We start from the raw sequence: 15,297 nt of genomic DNA on the forward strand, positions 1-15,297 counted from the left end.
CCTTATCATGACAACGAATTCCGAAACGAATTGTTCCTAATAGCGGACGTATCTTATATATCCGTCTTCCTCTTGACCTGGGAACATAGCACGTATAATGTACGTTGTGGTTTGAAGAAAGGGTGCCTTTTATCTCTTGATATTGTAACAAGTTACAATTATCTGGGACTTATTCTTACAGAGTATATTGATTACCACAGGATGGGTCAAGCTGTGGCTAGTTCGGCAAACCGTGCTTTAGGATTGCTTATATCAAAGTTTGAACATCCGGGAGGAATGCACCTATAGTCTGTTTACAGTGAAAACGTACCGATGAATTTCACTTAAACCAAAAAAGTAAATCGAATAAAGTGAAATTAGACTGTGAATCCTCATAAGTTTACCTTGCCAATTGAACATTTACATCTCAGAATTTTATTCAACTTAGGATAAAAGTTGTTTAACAAACGATCATACATTCAAATCGCTAATATTGGTTTGTATTACAAAGGGTATGCACATTAAACGAAACACCGAGAACAAGTGGGGTTGGTCTAAGTCAACGATATTCACGTACCGCATGTGCATTTGTTTTACTATTCCAACTACTGCGCTTACTCCCTTGTAATATAAACCAATATACGCTGTACAGCTTTAAAGTGCTTTAAAGCAGGAGGCAAATGCAATAGCAGGTGCCACGAAAGCCTCACAAAATGTGAGCAAATAATGTCACCCAATGTTTTTTTATATTTTGAAATATTGGTGAAATATTGTTTTGTGTCAATAAAGATGTCCCTTGATTGTCTGTGTTAGGTTTGTCTCTAAAAGTTAAGTTTTTATACACTAATAATGATACACATTGAAACTGACTTTCAGTCAGCCTGTCAAATAAATCGACTAATATTTCAGGCAATTTGTAAAGTGACAATTTACAAATGGACTGAAAATTTCAGGCAATTTATTCTACACATTGACTTAACATATATATGTATATTTTATGTTTCTAAAGTCTCTCATAACTCCAAATGGAGTGGCTCATGGAACTTTATGTAATATGCGTTTATCGATATCTTGTATGCTTATAAAATGTACCAAATGAGGTGAGACTCTAATACAATAATTACCTATCTATATGAAATAATAGACTTAGATAGCAAAGCTGAGGAGTAGCCTGCTGATAAAAGCGTATCGTGTCGCTGGACACGACTCACGCCCGGCTGATCTCTCACATGAGTTCAATTTCTGATGTCACCCGTCGCGAAATCGCTGGAGTACTGGCAAAAGAGGCGTAAAACTCATTCAGTTAGAGAAAACATCTGTTTCAAATATATGACGCATCTGTGACAATAATGACGCTCTTCCTTGACTTGTACTTGTGTCAATGTGGGACCCAACTGTGTATAGAAGGCGGCGTTACACCACTCGAGCACCCTGTCATTCACTTCCTGCTTACAACAATAACAATGCAACACGTTTTATATCTTTATTGTAAATATAGAAAGCTTGATTAACAATAATTAAATCATTCTATGCACTCTCAACACAGATAAAAGCTGATCAGTCCGACTACACTTATTGTCTTCATTCCTGGACACACTAGTCCAACACTTGCTATTAAATGAAAGAAATTGGTCGCCGCATGCACGAAAGCTATAAATGTAAAAACAAAGCGAATTCTTAGCATGCTTGTCCTGGGTATATCTGTCGTATTGATACACGTGTTTCATTTAGCACAAATACGAATACCACAGATGGTGAAAATACAGTACCGTATCGCCTAGGCATCTGAATTACAAAACATGTATAGCTTTGAATACTGATGAATTTTAACATTTATTGGGGAAAATGTTTACAGTATTATTCAAACGTCTCAGTGAGTGAACCCAACAATGTCTCGCCAACGGGAAAACAACATGGATAACTGCTTCTCGTGTTCAGATCTTGATTCTGATTGAAATGGTTAAAGTTTCTGAGTTGCATCAATGTGTGTGTTCGAATGTTCTATAATGTATCTATTGCATATACATATGGAATAATGCACAATCAGTTTATAAGGAAGCAGCTAAATGCTTAGTTCAAGCGGTGAAATTGCGGACAGTTGCAAAGGCTGTTGGACGTTTTACAATTCGGTATCGACACCTTTCGTGTGGGATCTGTTACGGCGCTTCCCTCGAATCACCATGACAACAGCAGCCATCACCATGGCAACTGCAGCAATAGCCATTACAATTGCTGGGACAGCTGCCGTAGTGCTGGAGTCGTTCCCGCCGGTTCGTTCTGCTACCTGGAAATCTGAAAACAAAGAAATATAGAAATTAAATTACTTTTTTCCCCAGACATTTGGTGTTTTGCACTGACTTGTGTTAGGATATCATAATGACAGAAAGACATGTAAAATCGTGTCCACGTGAATGAAAACTGTGAAATTTCAAAACACTGAGAAAAACTCATTTCTGCACACATTCGTACAACACAAGAACATACGGTTAAAACATTACTGTTACTATAACAAGTAGGTGAAGAAAACGTGTAAGGTTATCAGGTTCATTTTGAAAACCAAACCCAACCACAAAATGGCAAAAGACACCGGCACGGCTAAATGAAAAGTAACCCTTATATGTCTACCTGCATTCCGTTTCTCTCTGAAGGTAAGTGGCCCCTGGAAGATGTGAAGGTCATGTTCAGTCCTGTCATCCGACGCCTCACGAACACGACGATGCATTGAGTTGCAGTCCCGACGACATCTGTGTTCGTAGTCTGTGCCGTTGCATACTCGGACGTAGCAGAAGATGTATACATCCCGATTGTTGCGAACAAATTCAAATGTCGGAACCGGAAGTGGACATGTTTCAGGGAGGAAGTGTACTCGAAAGCAACGGTCTGGTCCGCAGGACATCTTGATGAAAAAAAGGGGTAATTTTGTAAACAGAGTTTTTGCAGACTAGTTTTCATCAAGGACATGAACGCGATCCAATTTCGTCCAAATGGATCACATTTTGGATCAAATTCCTATGTAAATTACAAGTTATAGCATTTTAGGGGTTGACTCCTATCCGAGTCACCTCAATAGCATTTTCATGACTTTCCTTCACCAAGTTAACAATGCAGAGATCTAGAACAGGATACAGTGAAGAAAAACGGTTCTTTTTCATTTCCATAAAAAGTAAAACTAGTCCAGCAGAATGTTTTGTTTAATGTTTGAATATCCAAGTTGTGCTATGAAATATCAACCGCATTCTTCGTATTTTTATATGTTCATGTTTTGAAAATTGTTTTAAGAATGTTTGATGAGTGTTGATACTACGTCTTGTGTCACTTACCCATCTCTGATGAGGTAGTACTGGTTGTAATAATCGTAAGGATCCACAGACGGTTTAGCCACGCAGTTCTGAAGCGATATCTTGAGATCAGAGTCATCCGACTCCAGCTCGACGTCCACGTATACATCCTGATTCAGGCCAATGTACATCGGATAGGAGGTGATTCTGTAATTCATACTGGGATCCCTGTAGAAATTCATATGCATGGAAAAGTTTCCCGAGCCACTTGCAACCAGCTGATGATCATGTTGAGGCCTGAAGTGTCCAATAATGGACACGTCTCTGTTGAGGTGACACTCTAGAGATATATCCTTTGAGTTGAACCTCGTGATGATTGATCCGGTTGCCGTTGTGGTTCCGTAGTATCCTCTAACTTGTGGCATGATCCTGTTCTTGTACACGATGTCATATCCAGTTTCCTTAAGAACAAAACCGCAAAGTATGGGTGCATATATGGATGTATGGCAACCAGTAAGTGCAGCTCTACTCTATAATCGACCATTTGGAAAACATTTGAAATTACGTTCTATTCATAGATGTAGAAATGTTATAATATTTAGACTCTGTAAATGGTAAAACAAACAGGGCATAAAAAAATCAGAATATTCTTTACTCTTTTGGATTTGGCTTCATGTGGAAAAAGCAAAATTTATATAATGTCGATAAATTCGTATCAGAATTTGGTTTTAGACTGTGAGTTAGTTATGAACAAGAATGGCACACATCACTTGTAAATAGTCCTAACTTTTTACTTTATTCTTGTTTTAAAATTTCATTTGGTGTTGAATTTTACATAAAAGATTTATCAATTTCAAAATTTCCATCGGCCCTCGCTAACTTCAGAGGTTCATCACAACGCCTCCAAATTGAAACCGGTCGATATATTAATCAACCCAGATCAAATAGGTTATGTTTTGTATGTAAAGACAACTTTCTTGAAAATTAATTTCATTTTATGTTGGTATGTATTATCAAAATCTAAGATGTTTGTATTTACCACGTAAACTCTATTCAAATCCCACTATTCATAAGTTTAATATGCTCATGTAAATTGTCAATCCAGATATTGTAAAAGATTGTTTGTATATATAAACAATGCAATGAATCCTAGAGATTCACTCCTATGCCAACAATATCATATTTACTTTTTGTATATTTTGTAAATTAACTTATTGTCTTATGAATTATACATGCACATATGTATTTTGAACTGTACCCTGGACCTATGGCCTCCACTACAAAAGAAACAGAGATTGATTGATGTAGATGTAACGACTAATCCCTTCACACCTTGGCCATTTCCCATTTGACTTCGATGCAGCTATCTTGCTTGCGTGTAGTTACTCTCAGAGAAGGCACAGAGACACACAAGGCCACGTCATTTTAAGTTGTAGCTCATTCATAAAGAAATTATGCCAATCGTTCGTGAACGACATATTGTATTTATGACCACTAATATCAATCGTGAGCATCTTAGGGATCAAAGAAATGTAGATTTCGTTCAAAGTTCCGATTGCAAACTTACAATGATGACACCAGTTGTTGGCGAAATGGGTGTACTGCCCTTTCTTGGTCATACGTGATAGGGTCATGGTAACTGATTTTGCCATGGCAACTTTGTCTAAAATGTTACAGGGGAAAGATTATGCTAACCCTAAAACAATTGTTTGGTTGTGAGTGTCATGGCCCTGTACGGGCGGTGAGGTAGCAAAGTGGTTAAAGCGATTGCTTGTCACCCCGACGACCGTGGTTCGAATCCCCACATGGGTACAATGTGTGTAGCCCGTTTCTGGTGTCCCATGCCATGATATTGCTGGAATATTGCTAAAAGCAGCGTAAACACTCACTCTCATGGCCCTGTAGCGATAGAACAAAGTGTTCCTGTCCTCTGTGACATAATTGTAAAATAAAGGAATGGTATGGATTTTAGATTTTAGATTACTTCCACAAAAATAATGTAAAATGAATTCAACTTGTATGTTTAACTGATCGGGTGTGAACTTTCGAATACATTGACATGTATGTTAATATTACGTGTAAAAACTATTTCTACGGACATATATCATATCATATCACAGTAAATATATTTTTATTGAGTGAGTGAGTGAGTTTAGTTTGCTTTTCGCAATATTCCAGCAATATCACGTGTGGGTACACCAGAAATGGGCTTCACATCAGCGTGAAGAGCAAACGCTTTAACCACTAGGCTACCGCCCCTATTTTATATAACATTATATATTAACATTATATGAAGGGAAGTTCACTTTTTTCAGTTAGTATATACTACTAATTGCATTTATACATCCACATCGACATCAGTATTAATATTTCGTTCGTGTTTTTCTATTTCAACATTACGTGAAATCAATGTTTACAAAGTAACATGATATTTTGCTTTACCGAAAACAACACGTAATAGGGACGGGTTAGTTACCTCCCTTGTCATACCACAACCAAGGATGTTTGAACGAAACATCACAACGTCATAGTAGACTTGTCCCCGGCAGTTAGGGTCATCCAGGGTCAGGTCATATGGAGATGACCCCGGAAACACTTGTTGAATCATGTCACGTGGTACAGTCACTTTGAAATCTCTGGAGTCACAGGTGACCATGACAGATGGGGCTGATGAGAAGAAAGAAAGAATGGGGCCTTTCATGCAACATATAGCTACGAGGGAAACATTTGATTTACTCATCGTTATTTTGAAACCTGATATTACGAAGTAAGTATCGAACAAACACATTACAGTGTTCAGCACAGTTACAACCAAAGTCCTTCCTCGATTACGCCCCCTGTTACTAGGCGAGCCACGTGATGACGCTTCCTGAAGACCATACCTAGCAACTTGTTGGATCTAATCTGTAACTGTCACCATACTGAGTTATTAACGCAAGCTTCCAGACTGATACAAGAGTGATGTGAGGTAACAAGTTTTGACCATGCTATATATATACTACTGGACATCGATCATATAGAAGCAGTATGAGAGCTTCTCTATTACAAAGAAACGGACCAGAGATCTCATACCATAGGTTTTAATAATCAAATATAGGGCCAAGACTTTAGAACAAATCAAAATTAATGTTGTCTAATGTGTGTTTCCCGTTGTTACATATGCATGTAAAATTCGCAGCCGACATACTTGACCAATATGGATTCCATTGGGGAAATAACACATTTATAAAGTATACACTACTCTTCACATCAGGCACTGATAGACAGTTTTACCTACCTTGTGATGACCAGCCCCACCAGGTGCTGCTCGGTTCTGGAATGATATAGGTATCAGAGTGAGTGAGTGAGTCAGTAGGTAGGGGTGTGGTGAGTGAGTTAGGTAGTAGATAGGGGTCTGGTGAGTGAGTGAGGTAGTAGGTAGGGGGGTGGTGAGTGAGTGAGGTAGTAGGTAGTCTGGTGGTGAGTGAGGGTGAGGTAGCAGGCAGAGGTGTTAGCAGGTAGGGGAGTGAGTGAGATAGAGGTAGCAGGTGTGGTGGTGAGTGAGGTAGCAGGTAGGGGTGTGGTGAATGAGTGAGGGGGAGTGAGGTAGGGGGTGAGTGAGTGAGGTAGTAGGAGGGTGTGGTGAGTGAGTGAGTGAGGTAGTAGGGCAGGTGAGTGGTGTGTGAGTAGGAGTGTGGTGAGTGAGGGGAGTGAGGCAGCAGGTAGGGGTCTGGTGAGTGAGTGAGGTAGAGGTAGGGACTGGTGAGTGAGTGAGGTATGTAGGGGTGTGGTGAGTGAGTGAGGTAGCAGGTAGGGGTCTGAGTGAGTGAGTGAGTGAGTGAGTAGGTAGGGATGTGGTGAGTGAGCGAGGCAGTAGGTAGGGGTCTGGTGAGTGAGTGAGGTAGTAGGTAGGTGACTGGTGAGTGAGTGAGTATGTAGGGGTGTGGTGAGTGAGTGAGGTAGTAGGTAGGGGTGTGGTGAGTGAGTGAGGTAGCAGGTAGGGGTCTGGTGAGAGAGTGAGGTAGTAGGTAGGGGTGTGGTGAGTGAGTGAGGTAGCAGGTAGGGGTCTGGTGAGTGAGTGAGGTAGTAGGTAGGGGTGTGGTGAGTGAGAGCATTCGGGTTTTGTATATCTCCGACCGTTATCATCTTCGTAAAACTCAACAGCATGTATATTGAACTGATGAATTAGAATGTGAGGGCGACTGTTCAAAGCAATCATGTGATTCTGACAACAGCATGAGGCTTCGGAGCGGCTATTTAGGTCACTCTTCGTCTGATGTTATGATAGACGCAGAGCAACAATTACAACGAACATTGATCTGGTACAATTTGACAGTGGACACATGTATTAAACTATTGCCACATGAAGTTGGAAGTATTGTAGAATCTGAAGAAATGTAATGTAAATACAGGACATTCCCCTATAATTAATTATTATAGCCATTCTTCATAAACGAATAGGTTTGTGAAATATCTTACGATAGTATCCATTCGTCGTTGATCCCCATGAATCTGAAACAATGAAAGAATTTGACATAAAAATACTAAGGAGTATTTGTGTAACAGTGGAGAGGTTGGGAACCAAAATCAGACTGGTAATCAACATCATACACACTGCCACTTATAAAGTGGTCAAATACAATATATGTGATGTTTGGGATTACACTTTCTCAGTAAGGTACATGTTCTACTTCGTACTCTGTGTGCTGACTGGAAGCCGGCTGGGGAAATATTCATTGTAGGTCATTATCAGGGTTAGAGCCATTATACTGCGGTACCATATCTGTGTAGGTCATTATCAGGGTTAGAGCTATTATACTGCGGTACCATATCTGTGTAGGTCATTATCAGGGTTAGAGCCATTATACTGCGGTACCATATCTGTGTAGGTCATTATCAGGGTTAGAGCTATTATACTGCGGTACCGTATCTGTGTAGGTCATTATCAGGGTTAGAGCTATTATACTGCGGTACCATATCTGTGTAGGTCATTATCAGGGTTAGAGCTATTATACTGCGGTACCGTATCTGTGTAGGTCATTATCAGGGTTAGAGCTATTATACTGCGGTACCGTATCTGTGTAGGTCATTATCAGGGTTAGAGCTATTATACTGCGGTACCATATCTGTGTAGGTCATTATCAGGGTTAGAGCTATTATACTGCGGTACCGTATCTGTGTAGGTCATTATCAGGGTTAGAGCTATTATACTGCGGTACCATATCTGTGTAGGTCATTATCAGGGTTAGAGCTATTATACTGCGGTACCATATCTGTGTAGGTCATTATCAGGGTTAGAGCTATTATACTGCGGTACCATATCTCCTCCAGGACAGCCTGAATCCTTGGCGAGTATTGCTTCCGTCAGTTGTGAAGGTCATTTTAAACTGTCTGCCAACCATTGTGTCACGACTGTCACCGGTAAATGACACATTCCGTTGGTACCCATACACATCTTCGTATGAAATCTGAAACACATGCAGAGTCGATTAAGCTGTGTGATGGTTAGAGGTATACTCTCATACCTCAGGCTGGTTCTGTATTGGATTCTATAGGTGGTAGAGGTGATATTAAAATATGTACCGATCTTTTCACTACACCGTGTTCCAGTAAATTATTAGTTATGACAGTTCTAATATTTTGAAATGGAAAGAACAGTATATGGGGAATATGAGGTAGTAGCACATTGTTGTTATTATTTTCAGATAAAAATAACTAAATGCAGCAAATTTGGTGACGCAAGAACAGTCGGGCTGGTTAGGCTCAGCTCGGGGCTCTTGCCCCTCTCCAAACCCTGAGAGCGAATGGGACTTCTCCATAGAAGCTCTGCTAAGTCGATATTCTAGATCGTACCACTGATGCACCTCTTTGTCAAAAGGGGGAAAAGAGGAAAGCGTAAGATACAGCGTCACTCCTGTCCTTATTGGACAGTCGTTAACTTCTTAGCAAAATGTACATTTCGTAATTATATTACAGTTTGATGCAAAATCACAACCGTATTAAGTTGAAAATGACTATGAGCGGCTAACAGAAGGCTGTTGTTTCACGTTTAAAGCCTGCCGACTTCAAACAAGCTCTTCTCAACACACTGGACATAAACTCGATGCAGTGGTCGGTTAGCCTTCCTTTAAAAACAGACTTCGGCAATTTAAAATTTGAATTTATCTTGGTTGACAAGCATTTCTGCATCATCCATCAGTTTAGAAGCATAAGCAAAATCAACTCTGACATAACGATAAAGTCTTGCCTGTTTTATATAGCTGTGGAACCTTGACATGCTTCACAAGAGAATCATCGGACAAATATGTTTGTGCACAAGAAAAATCTGTCATAAAGCGCCTTCACGTTAATCAAACCACTATTGATAACATTATCCAGTCATAAAGAAAAGACAAAAGTATGAAAGTGTTTTCATTACCCTCAGGATGTCATAATTCTGTTCTAACATCAAATCGTCAATGCTCAGTTCTATGTTGTAAGATGGGTAGATCCCGTAGACACAGTAGAGGTTGTTGGAGTAGCTGCTGGGGTAGTTCGGAGATTGGAAAACGCCACTGGTGCTGTAGCTCGTCTCCCCACAAGCTTAAAGATAACATGCATGCACTGAGGGAGCGAATAATGCAACATGTAAATACAAATAAATAATTATAAACAGCTCAGTGACGTCATCACTGCCGCGGTTGAACATGAACGTATATAGGAAGTTGATCTTTTAGCCATAATGCTATAAATACCCGCTCTGCATTTTTATATCGCCTATATGTTTCTCCTTGTGAGTATTGAAACATTTACTTCTGTCTGGAGTCGCTGCGTATCACGAGTGTGTTTGGGAAAATATAACATGTCCCCGAATATTTAAAACATTGTGTGAATTTTTTATTCATGCAAGTGACCTACCGTAACCAGATGACGTCTGATATCGCCAGTCTGACGTGGTTCCTAAAAAAATAGAATTGATTAGGTAAATATTTGCAAGTGGAATTGATGTTTGTTTCATCGCAAAAGAACAGACATAACAGCAGTTATAAACTGGGAAATTATATTTTGCGTAAAAAGAACTTTAACTTCAATAACAAGCGTTGGTTGTAGTTCATCACTTAACACCATAATCTTTACAAAGCAATCATTTCAAAATGCTTGCAGAACAAATGTGAAACTCGGTTTTACCTTCAGTGCTTGCGTAAGGCCATCGGGAGCCCCAGCCTATGGAGATAAAAATCACTTTTGTTAGTATAACAGTCCCTGTAGGTGTGGTATGAAAATCACAAATGTCGGTAGACAGTTCCTGGATATAAAAGTCGCCTGTGTCAGTATCACGGTTCACAGACGTGAAGTATGAAAATCATAATTCATATATCGCGGATATGTTGCACCGTTTGAGTATTGAAACACTTACCTCTGTCTGTAGTGGACCAATACCACGGGTCTGTGGAGGAAAATGAAACATGTCTCAGAATATTTTACAATTTGTGTGAACGGACGTTTTCTTTTAAAAGCATCCTTGACCTCAGTCTTCATATTTCGCAATACTCACATGTGGTCGCCATTCCATTCCAAGGGTAGGGGCTTGATGACCGTCTGTTGTAACTTGAGTCTGGTGGAGAGAGTTAGAAAATGTATTTCAAGATCAGACGCATGAAGTGTCTTGATTCGACATTGTATCCGCATATTTGTCTGACATGGCCAAGCACCCGGATAACCAATGATCTAGATTCTACTCTTTGCGCTTGGTCGCCAATTGCAAAATAGTTTTGTGCGTAAACTCGATGTATATAATCACATTCGACGAACAAAACCGCATTTCTAGCTTTCGGACACATCTTACGTTTTCTGGGGGTTTTGGACTGGTAAATATTATTGTGACTACATTGTATATCATTCTTTTTCTTTTCACAGACCACCTCCGTGGTCTTGTGGAGGGGGCGTCGGCCCGGAGAGCGGTTGGTCGATGGCTTGATTTCTGGACACCTTCTACAAATCTACACTATCCTTCCTTTCACTATTGTATTATGGGGAGAAGCAAAATATAGACAAATTTTATGGATAACTGATTCTTTTGTTTCGTAAGTGCGACATTCGGATACAGATCCCTGTTCAGTTGCCAAGCACATGTGCGTGCGCGTCACAAGTTTAGTGCAATAAATTTAACAGAGACTTCGAACCTCATATCGTTTCACTACCTCTCAGTGTCATGTTTAAAAAGAGGGTCAAATGTACTAGCGAAATAATCAGCATTCAGAGGTTCAAGCTATGCACTGAGCAGAATTATTCTTACCTGTTGTGGGATACGTCGGGAATGATGAGTAATCTACAATCAATCGAAAAAAGAATTTACTTCAGGCCCAACAGGGAACTTATGTAGTAGAATGGTCTCCGGACATAATTAGTCTACATTTGCACATCATTTACAAGTTTATCGTCTTGCTACTGTATGTGTCTTGTAGGCATGTGTATGTCTCGTGGTGTTGTATCAATGTACATATGTCATAGTATGGTGTTCGTGGATGAGTGACCAGTCGTTTTAGGTATGTATTATGTTTTTATGTATACATATATGTCATTTCATACGTAATCTTCATGAGCTTTGAGTAACTAACGCATACACAGGACGTATGTACTAGTAATTATAATTCCCCAAACTGTAGATTATGAATGCAAAGTAGAGCTGTTAAGATGAGAGTATAGGCAAGATAACAACATACCTGGACCATAGTACAGTTTGAAGCCTCTTTGGACATTGCTGCCGTCAGAAGTAAACACAACCCGGAAGTACCTCCCATAAAGATAAACATTGCCAGTCACGTCGTTTCCATGTTGGTCATAAATCTGTAAATAACTTAGTCTTAAGGTAACAAATCTAAACACATGTAAGAAATGATATTTCAGGATCAATCAAAACTGTCTTGAAATTTAGATTTGAACCAGATATATACAACATGGGAAAATATATCTACAGGCATCAAGGTGTTGATGAAACATTGGTGAGACATGGCTACCGTGCCGTCATCAAGCAGATCCAACTGATAATGAGAAGATGATGAGGAGTCACACATGCGACCATGTCATCTCTAGGGGACGATGCTCTCTACGTTTGCGCCCTTGAAGGATGGACAGCGGCGTCCAAGAGTGGAAGTAAATTTAAATGACTTCATTTCTGTTCTGGGGGATTTTTATACAACAAAGAGGATGTCTTCTACCCAGAGTGATTCATGTGCTCAAGCATTGAAAGCTCAATAGAGCATCTTGGTCCCGAATCTTTAAGAAAGCATCGTATACTCAGCAGCAAAAAAACTTCAGTACGAATTCAAAATCAGATAGGCACTGTAATCAAATCATTACAGAAATGGACATAATAAGCGGATCAAAAACATTTTTTGTGTACAATATTTTGATACATCTATGAACAACATAACCCAGCACAATTTCAAGACATTATGTGAACGTTTGCAGTCCATTCAGACTCTTGACTTCAGTATCTACTGTGACCACCACGAGCAGCAATAACTGCAGCACAGCGTCTATGCATGGAGTACACTAATCCATTGATGAAGGTCATTGGCACCTGGAAGCACACTCTGAGAAAGGCCTGGCGCAATAAATCGGCCGTGTTCGGTCTTGGTATGACATTATTCAGTCTCCTCTGAATTTCATCCCAAAGATGTTCAATTGGGTTTAAATCAGGACTAGGGGCTGGCCACTGCATAATGCTGACACCGTTCTGCTGTAGGAAGCCCCGTATAGCTCTGGCAGTATGGGCCCGGGCGTTATCAAGCTGGAAAATGTTGTTCCTGTGATGTGTGAAATGTGGTATGACGTGGGGTCTGAGAGCTTGGTCGATGTAGCGCACCGCTGTGATGCCGCCTCCTCTACCTGGACCAAGGTTCTGGAACACCACAGGATCCACTCTCAGGTTTAGGCCTATTCCATCCAATACCATGATGCTTGCACCTTCCCATGAGTCCCTTTCCATAACACATTGGTCTGAGTAACGCTGGCCACGTCGTCGCCATATTCTTGTTCTGCCATCTGCAGTTGACGTCTTGTGGTCACCCTTGGTCTGCGAGTACGGGGGCGATCATTTGTGGTGTTGGTGGCCCGGAAACGTTGCTGCAGCCTGTAGGTGGTCCGAACGTTGTCCTGGAAGTGATTGGCAACGGCTTGTGCAGTGTGGCCAGCTTCGAGTCTACCTAGCGCCTGGTTCCTCTCAGCTGTCGTGAGTCGCGGCATCCTGCTGACGTTGTAATGTGAATGTTTCAAACAGGTTTGGGGGTGCATTTTATAGGGCTGTCCTTGTGAACAGCACGTGCAGCATGAGTTGCATGAAAAACACGGAGAACACCGGACGATCTCCGAGATCAGGTTGCGTTTTGAGACTATTTCCTGGGTTTCATTCTGAGTTTGGGAAGGAATGTCTTTGCTCAGGTAAAGTTGGTGATGTTGTCAACAATATACAATCAAAACATTAAATGAGTTTACAGTTTTCCATTTCTGCGAAGGAAAATTTCAAACTGACGTTTCTTTTGCTGCTTAGTATATATGTAACATCATCAGGTTCGACTTGGATGGTTACGTAGAAAGGATTTTGTTTACGAAATCATTTTCACCAGTTGGAATTCGTACTCATGATCGAACATATACTATACTCCCGATAAATGTGTTCCCCTCCAAACTCACAGTTCGAAGTCGAAACTTGTCATTTGTGTCAATAACCAACGAATTCATTTAATTCAAAATCACATTCATGGCATTCACAAACACATATTGCTAGAAATGTACAACTCACTTATAACACTGCAGTAAGTGATAACATGTAGAAGGTGTCTCCATTTGTTTAAGTTGCTGTAGCAAAAGCTAGTTCCGATGTCTTCGTTTTGAAGTCGTGACTATCTCTTACTATTAATGTTACTTCCCATCGCTGGCACATATGTTCAACGTTGCAACAAGAATGTGTGTCCTCGTCTATTTGGTATTTTGCAACTCAACACATACCGTAACTGCTGCCAGATGACGTCTGATATCGCCAGTCCGGTGTGGTTCCTAAAAGTATTGAATTGAATTGGTTAATATTTGCAAGTGGAATCGATTTTTGTTTTACCGCAAAAACATCAGACATAGCAGTTGTTACACATCAGACATAGCAGTTGTTACGAACTCAGAAATTATATTTGGCATAAAAAGAACTTTAATTTAAATAATATGCGTTGGCGCTAGCTCATTACTGAACACCATAACCTTCACAAAACATTCATTTAAAAATGTTTGCAGAATAAATGTAAAACTGCAGAATAAATGTTACACTCGATTTTACCTTCGGTGCTTGCGTAAGGCCATCGGGAGCCCCAGCCTAAGGAGATTAATTACTTTTGTTAACAAAACAGTCCCTGTAGGTGTGGTATGTAAATCACAAATGTCGATAGAACAGTTCCTGTACGTGGAGTTTAAAAGTCACACGTGTCAGTATCACACTTCATACACGTGGAGTTTGAAAATCATAATTCATATATCGCGGATATGTTGCACCATGTGAGTATTGAAACACTTACCTCTGTCTGTAGTGGCCCCATACCACGGGTCTGTGGAGGAAAATGAAACATGTCTTAGAATATTTTACAGTTGGTGTGAACGGACGTTTTTCTTTTAAAAAGCATCCTTGACCTCAGTCTTCATATTTCGCAATACTCACATGTGCTCGCCATTGTTGTAAGGGTTCCTGTAGATAGAGTATGTACATCCCGTGTGTCGTTGTAAGGGTTCCTGTAGATAGAGTATGTACATCCCGTGTATCGTTGTAAGGGTTCCTGTAGATAGAGTATGTACATCCCGTGTATCGTTGTAAGGGTTCCTGTAGATAGAGTATGTACATCCCGTGTATCGTTGTAAGGGTTCCTGTAGATAGAGTATGTACATCTCGTGTATCGTTGTAAGGGTTCCTGTAGATAGAGTATGTACATCCGTGTATCGTTGTAAGGGTTCCTGTAGATAGAGTATGTACATCCTGTGTGTATCGTTGTAAGGGTTCCTGTAGATAGAGTATGTACATCCCGTGTGTATCGTTGTAAGG

At 40.2% G+C, this 15,297-nt stretch overlaps 1 protein-coding gene and 1 long non-coding RNA gene across 2 annotated transcripts; both read right to left on the reverse strand.

Moving 5' to 3' along the window:
- Positions 1 to 1,448: 1,448 nt before the first annotated feature.
- Positions 1,449 to 12,057, reverse strand: LOC124286734 (deleted in malignant brain tumors 1 protein-like). Its single transcript, XM_046723160.1, has 14 exons — positions 11,939 to 12,057; positions 11,512 to 11,544; positions 10,771 to 10,830; positions 10,633 to 10,662; positions 10,404 to 10,439; positions 10,134 to 10,175; positions 9,655 to 9,818; positions 8,554 to 8,704; positions 7,716 to 7,748; positions 6,535 to 6,570; positions 5,734 to 5,924; positions 3,300 to 3,718; positions 2,605 to 2,875; positions 1,449 to 2,271 (listed from the first exon to the last, which is right to left on the reverse strand). Exons 3-14 carry the CDS (start codon positions 10,781 to 10,783, stop codon positions 2,260 to 2,262), a joined length of 1,398 nt encoding a protein of 465 aa, XP_046579116.1. The 5' UTR covers positions 10,784 to 10,830; positions 11,512 to 11,544; positions 11,939 to 12,057; the 3' UTR covers positions 1,449 to 2,259.
- Positions 12,058 to 14,224: 2,167 nt separating this feature from the next.
- Positions 14,225 to 14,932, reverse strand: LOC124286722. The gene is made up of 4 exons (XR_006901096.1): positions 14,920 to 14,932; positions 14,780 to 14,809; positions 14,545 to 14,580; positions 14,225 to 14,273 (listed from the first exon to the last, which is right to left on the reverse strand). It is a non-coding gene; the product is annotated as an uncharacterized LOC124286722 (long non-coding RNA).
- Between the last annotated feature and the right edge of the window lie 365 nt (positions 14,933 to 15,297).

This window comes from Haliotis rubra, unplaced genomic scaffold (genome assembly GCF_003918875.1).
Source record: "Haliotis rubra isolate DU_JTF1 unplaced genomic scaffold, ASM391887v1 Scf39, whole genome shotgun sequence".
NCBI classification, from domain to species: Eukaryota; Metazoa; Mollusca; class Gastropoda; order Lepetellida; family Haliotidae; genus Haliotis; species Haliotis rubra.

Excerpts from the sequence above, each read along its gene's own strand:
- LOC124286734 (XM_046723160.1), bottom strand. Across the intron at positions 6,571-7,715 it reads AACGACGAATGGATACTATC|AACCGAGCAGCACCTGGTGG; the intron begins GTAAGATATTTC and ends ATATCATTCCAG. Across the intron at positions 5,925-6,534 it reads GTGGGGCTGGTCATCACAAG|CCCCATCTGTCATGGTCACC; the intron begins GTAGGTAAAACT and ends TCTTCTCATCAG.